Source organism: Hibiscus syriacus, unplaced genomic scaffold (assembly GCF_006381635.1).
Source record: "Hibiscus syriacus cultivar Baekdansim isolate YM2019G1 unplaced genomic scaffold, ASM638163v2 tig00110893_pilon, whole genome shotgun sequence".
NCBI classification, from domain to species: Eukaryota; Viridiplantae; Streptophyta; class Magnoliopsida; order Malvales; family Malvaceae; genus Hibiscus; species Hibiscus syriacus.
In genome coordinates, this window is record NW_024062901.1 from 3,522,937 (window position 1) to 3,529,119 (window position 6,183).

Below are 6,183 nucleotides of genomic sequence, written 5' to 3' on the forward strand. Positions count from 1 at the left end.
GGGACAACTTACTATCTTACCTTCCTCTTACCTCATTACATATGAAAATAAGGGTCAGTTAATTTTAGCTCAATAAAGATAATGAGTTTTTTATTTAGTCTATTAGGGCAAATTAAAATTTATTTTGGAATCTACCATATTTTCTATAGTGTTATTGGAATTTGTCACGCCGAGAATATGATTTCAATAAAAATATTTTTATTAAAATTTATCACATCGAAGTAAAAAATTAAAATTAATTTTTTATTAGAACTCGTCACGCCAAAATAATAAGTTCCATGTCACTGTAAAAAATACTATAAATCCCAAAATAAATTTTGACTTGCACTAAATAAAAAACATATATACCTTAATGGGCCAATTTTATCCCTTTTTCCCTTCTTTAAAGTAGTTGGAATCATCCACTGTCAACTTGAATTGATATTTTATATTCGTTTTATTATCAATATATTTATATTGAGTGAACTTAATAGTTAAAGAGAGTATTATTTTCTCTTAAAGTTATGAATTCGAAAAATTACTTTTATAATGTGTGTATACGTTGTTAATTATTTAAAAAGATTATGAACATATACGACCTTTTAATCATCTCATACTATTTTAGAAAAAGAAGTTTATAATTGTCATCCGACATTAGTCTCGAAAATTTAAATCATTTCCTTAAAAATATAATGTATTACCTAGGATGGCAAAGGGTTGGGTTTTTATCAACCGATCCAAAAATATATATCCTCCACTAAAACTTGACTCGATCAAAAATTATATATCCTTCATCTGGTCTAATCCGAAAAATATATATACTCCACTCGACTTCAACATGACCTAAATTTTTAGAGCACAAATCCGACCAGACCTGACCCGATATAAAATAAGAACTTAATTAAAATAATAATAATTTTAAAATGAAATTACATTATTATCCTCAGATAGAGTCGAAATTTTTCACCCTCCACTCGAACCTGACCCGACCTCACCCCTTAAAAATCTGATCTGACTGAATCCAAACCCGATTTTTTTAAAGAATCTGATCCTATCAGATCGGGTCAAAACTCGTCAAATTCGGATTAAATTGTCATCCCTAGTCTTGCTATCATTCAACAAAGTTGATAAGTTACTCGTAACCACTAACCCCATGGATACATGAACATATATCCCTTTAATCTGCCAATAATTTCATTGCTATATCAGTGGATGTGGTAAAATAAGTTCGAACCAAAAAAAACCGACCTAAAAGCTCATGTATGAAAATGTTCAAATTCAGAAGATTCGAACTACCCGATTTTCACCTCTAGTTGATTAGCTTACCAGGATCGATATAGACACATAGATTCATGGATCCATACATCTCGATCGGAAAAGAATCAATAGAAAAAGAAAGAATCGGAAGTGATCAATATATTTCTCGAAACAAACGAAAAGGAAACGAAAGATGAAACATAAATCATGCATCAACTAAGCCCTCTCGGGACTTACTTAAGAATAAGAAAGAGGAATCTCATGTAAATACCATGGAAAAAAGTTTGATCCTATTCATGGGAATTCCGTAAATATTCCATTCCAAAAATAGAAAGTTCGAAACAATTGAGTTTTTTTTGGAGATTATATGCAGTTACTAATTCATGATCTGCTTACCAAGGATGTCTAAAGAAAAACAGCCTAATATAAGACTAAAAAAATATGCAACTAGAAATATTAATTTTATTTTAACATTTCCGGTAGAGCGCTACCTAAAATGTTAATCTTTTTAACGTTTCTGGTTGCAACCGGAAATGTTATGGAGAAAGTAACAACCGGAAACATTAAAAGATTAACATATTAAGTAACAAAATTAACATTTTAAGTAGTGCTCTACCGAAAATGTTAAAAAAATATTAACATTTTTTATTGGGCATTTTCTTAACCTTATATTAAGATGCTGTACAACAAAACTATCCCTTACCAGGCCCATAGATACACGAACATATTGTTTCATTTGTAAGTACAAAGTTGAATGGTTCAGCCCAAGTGGACAATATATATAATGAAGATTGCACCATTTAGATAAGCAAGCTATTTTGCACAAATCATTTAACCAGTACAAAACTATACGGAAGTGAAACCTGCCTCGCATCAGGTAACTGATTATTTTCCGAACATCAAACGTTCGACAACGAAAAGAAGAAGATGCTTAAAACGGCATAAAACTCTGACAATTCTTGTCCAAGCAAAAGATGAGATGAACTGCAAAGGCCAGTTCATTGCAATGAAGATTTGAATGACACATTCTAACTAGGAACTTATTGCCACATGAGATAACTCAGACTCATCGCCATTAATCACATTCTCGATTTGATTCTGTGCTAAGAGATTAGCTCTCTTCATCTGACTAAGAGAAGCTAATACTTCAACAGCATCCATCGGATAACAGGGACATAGTTTCGTGTTTACTTATTCAAATCGGAGATATGCATGTGGAAATATGGAACTAAACTTGCAGGAACATATATATAAATAGTGCGAAAATTAGAGGAATTTCTCGTCCGACTATGATGTTCATTTCTCTACTTGAAGTAATCTATTGCCTTTACTACATTCTTCCTTTCTTCGTCAGGAACTTCAACTATGTCATTCTTATCTACGAAATCAGTTCATTAGAGCCATGTGTAACAGTCTTCACTTTGAACCATATTTGCGACTTAGTAGCAAATAATTTGTTCAAAAAGTGTTAAAAGACTATATCTAAACAACAAACAAGAGTCAGACAGAGGTCAAACATCGTAATTAAATTCACCGATATGGGATTAGGAACCTCTATACTAAATAGTTGGTATGATACAAACTAAAGATTGAACCCAAAACGTTGTTGGAGATTCTGGCAGATTCAACTTAGCTTCTCCAACCTCTAATTAAGACGAACTACAACTCGGCTAGCATTTCATTCGATCTAACAAAGACAGAAGGATTACCATGTCAATAGAAGATTACACATGCCTTATAGACTATGGAGGTTAAAAAAGGCGATAAACTAAACAAGCCAATCCGTTATAGTAATTTATAAGATGTGGAAACAGTAAAATATAAGATAGACTATCTGTAATTCTGGTTCCTCAGCGGCCTTCATGGACAAATAAGACTGAATACGGAACATAGTAATGCATATTCGGATCTACTACGGGTTGAAGAATGGCCTTTTCTCCTGTTTTACGCATTGAAAAGTTAATTTCTTATTCCATGGTCTAAAAATACCAAAAAACAGTACTTACTTTTGAGCCTGTGCTCCTATAATCACAATCTAAGCATCTAAACAAAGCTTACATTTAAGAGAAAAGCAGTCTGATGGATGAATCACACAAATCAAAGCTAAATGATAGATGAAAAGAAAACAAAAACAAAGAGCCTATTTCAATAAGTAATTTAACATTAGTTTGATGATCTCATAGACTTCTTAATGTTCCGGAGGATACCCCACATGAAAGTGGATATAAAGAAGAGAATGATACCAACAATAATGGCATACTTGAGACCGAGGTTCACCAGCAAGTTTACCAGAAGCGCAGCCAACACAACACCGAAGAAATTGGCTGATACACCAGACCAGAAGGGCATATCAAGAATAGAGGCTATGATGGCTCCAGTCCAAGCTCCTGTTCCGGGAAAAGGAACCGCCACGAAAAGCATTAGCCCGAGCCATTGAAATTCTTCCACAGGAGAAGCCTTCTCCTTGGCACTCTTGAAAATCATGTCAAGAAACCTAGATGCAGATTGGTTTTTCCCAGCAAGAAAAGTAGCAAACCTCTTCAGGTATAGTATAATGAAGGGCACAGGAAGCATATTCCTGCGGTCAAATAATAAGGTCTGTAAAATTATCACGAGCTCATTGGTTTCCCAAGATAATAATGTATAAACAAACTATCCATTAAAACAATATGCTATACAATTCTAAGCATGATCATTAAACAAAAATTACTATGCAAGTGAACGTGCTATTAGCTTCAAATTTGTAAAATATGAATCTAAAAATGAGCTAAAAACTTAGAATATTTTCAAATTAAGCAGACCCGAGAATTGATAAGATTGTCAAGAGCATAGGCTTGAGTTGCATCCAGTAACCAACAGGAATAGCTCCACGAAGCTCGAGGATGGGAAGAGTAGCAAGAGCAAACACGACTGCCTCGTCGGGCCAACCCGACCCGCGCAAAGCGCCCGCAACCTTGAGGCCGAAGCCGGAAGCTCGAATGGAGTCGGCGGCGGCGGTGGCGGCATTAGCATCTCCAGACGTGGCGTACCAAATCAGGGACAAAGAAAACCCGACCAAAACCCAGAGGGCGAAATTCAACGGCTTCTCCTCAAAAGAAGGCAAAATCTCATCTTCTCCGCTTGGGTCGGCTGTATCAAATAACCCATTTTCGGAAGCACTTGTCTGGGTCAAAGGAAGAGGAAAACGGTGAAAGTTTCGGAATTTGGAGCTCAAAAGAAGTGGGTTGATAGCAGTGCAGGGAGAGTGCATTTGGGTAGGAAAAGGTTTTGAGATTTGTTTTCTTGAAAGAGGGTGCTGATAGCAATAGTGAAGTGGTGGTCAATGCTGATGCAGCCATTGTGGAAAAAAAATTTGAACAACAAGAACTAGCTTTGGGTATCCATTAGGAAGGAAGGAATTGGGAATCTCGGATTGTTTTTTAAATGGTTGGAATTTCAGAAGCAAGCGGCCATTAATATATCAAGATTTGAACTTGAAAATCAGCGAACAACAAAGTGAAAAACAAATGCGGGGAGGACTAACCAAAGCTCCCCTGATTTAGTAAATCCAAAGTCTAAAACAAAGTTAATGCTAATGCTATCCTAGTGATCAAATGTGAATTTATCTAAAAATAATTATTATTACTTAAGATTTGTTGTACGTTCTCGGCAAAAATAATATTGGGTAAAGTTTACAAATGGTCCCCGGTTATAGTATACAATTTTATTAAATTTATTGACTATTAAAAGTTATAAAATAGTCATTTAACTATCGAGTGTTACTTTGTTGAGTCCATCGACTATTAAAAATTATAAGATGGTTACCCGATTATTCATATGTTCCAAACCCATCCCTTTCCGTTAAAAAATTGACGGTATTCTGAGCCGAACGTTAACTTACTAACTGTGATATGATAAAATATGATCCTAAAATTTCAAACGACTATCATATATCAGTCATCATGTTAACATCTAACCTAAAAGACTGTCAATTTTTAATAGAAAATTACGCGTTTGAAACATAATAAATAGTCGAGTAAAATTTTTGTAACTTTTAATAGTCGAAGAACTTAACAAAATAACATTCTAAAATCAAAGGATTGTTTTGTAATTTTTAATAGTTGAGAGACTCAATAAAATAGTACATGTAATCAAGAGACTGTGTGTACTTTACCCAATAATCTTTTGTACATCAAGATTTTTAAAGAATTTAATTGAAGTTTTGAATAAAAGTATTGAAACATGAAATTTTTAAGGATATCTCTTGAGAAGTCGCGATCGAACTCTAATAGGTTTATATAACTTATTAAAATTAAAATTAATAATTAATTATATCTATTCGATTTATCAACCTCCGAATAATTTTCATAATTTACATTTATCAACATTAAGGGTAATTATAAAATCTCTTAGTCAAGATTGAGAGACAAATCTTGAAACACACTTAACATTCCATCCTATTTTCTTCTTGTGAAGATTGTAAACCTTTGTACTGATCAATCATCGTCTAAACACTGATAACGATTTTTAATAGGTCTATATAATTTATCAAAATTAAAATTAATAGTTAACGATATTTATTAAATTGGTCAACCTATGAATAACCTTCATGATCTATGTTTATCAACACTAATAGTAACTATAAAATCTTATAGTTAAAATTGAAAAAAATATCTACAAACACACTTATCATTCCATCTTCTTCTTTCCTTATGAAGATTGTAAATCTTTATACTAATCAATAATCATCTAAGCATCGACTACGATTATTTACTTAAATCAAAATTAGTGAATTATTTACATTCATCACAATCCCTTTATTTCTATCAGCATGATCTAATTAATTATTTGAATGAATCAATTGTGACTTTCTGAACTGTGCAACCTAATTATAGAAAACTTACTAGCAATGTAGTGACATATGGTGTAATTTAACCACACAAAAATGGTATACCTAGGAATGAGTAT

At 33.1% G+C, this 6,183-nt stretch overlaps 1 protein-coding gene across 1 annotated transcript; it reads right to left on the minus strand.

The window, feature by feature from the left end:
- Positions 1-3,350: 3,350 nt before the first annotated feature.
- LOC120145315 lies at positions 3,351-4,763 on the minus strand. Its single transcript, XM_039159194.1, has 2 exons — positions 4,038-4,763; positions 3,351-3,814 (listed from the first exon to the last, which is right to left on the minus strand). Exons 1-2 carry the CDS (start codon positions 4,484-4,486, stop codon positions 3,400-3,402), a joined length of 864 nt encoding a protein of 287 aa, XP_039015125.1. The 5' UTR covers positions 4,487-4,763; the 3' UTR covers positions 3,351-3,399.
- Positions 4,764-6,183: the final 1,420 nt, after the last annotated feature.

What these genes read in the sequence shown, in the direction of transcription:
- LOC120145315 (XM_039159194.1), bottom strand. Translation starts at nt 4,486, where the DNA reads ATGCACTCTCCCTGCACTGCTATCAACCCACTTCTTTTGAGCTCCAAA. An exon ending in ACAATCTTATCAATTCTCGG is followed by an intron (nt 3,815 to 4,037) that starts GTCTGCTTAATT and finishes ATTTGACCGCAG; the next exon opens with GAATATGCTTCCTGTGCCCT.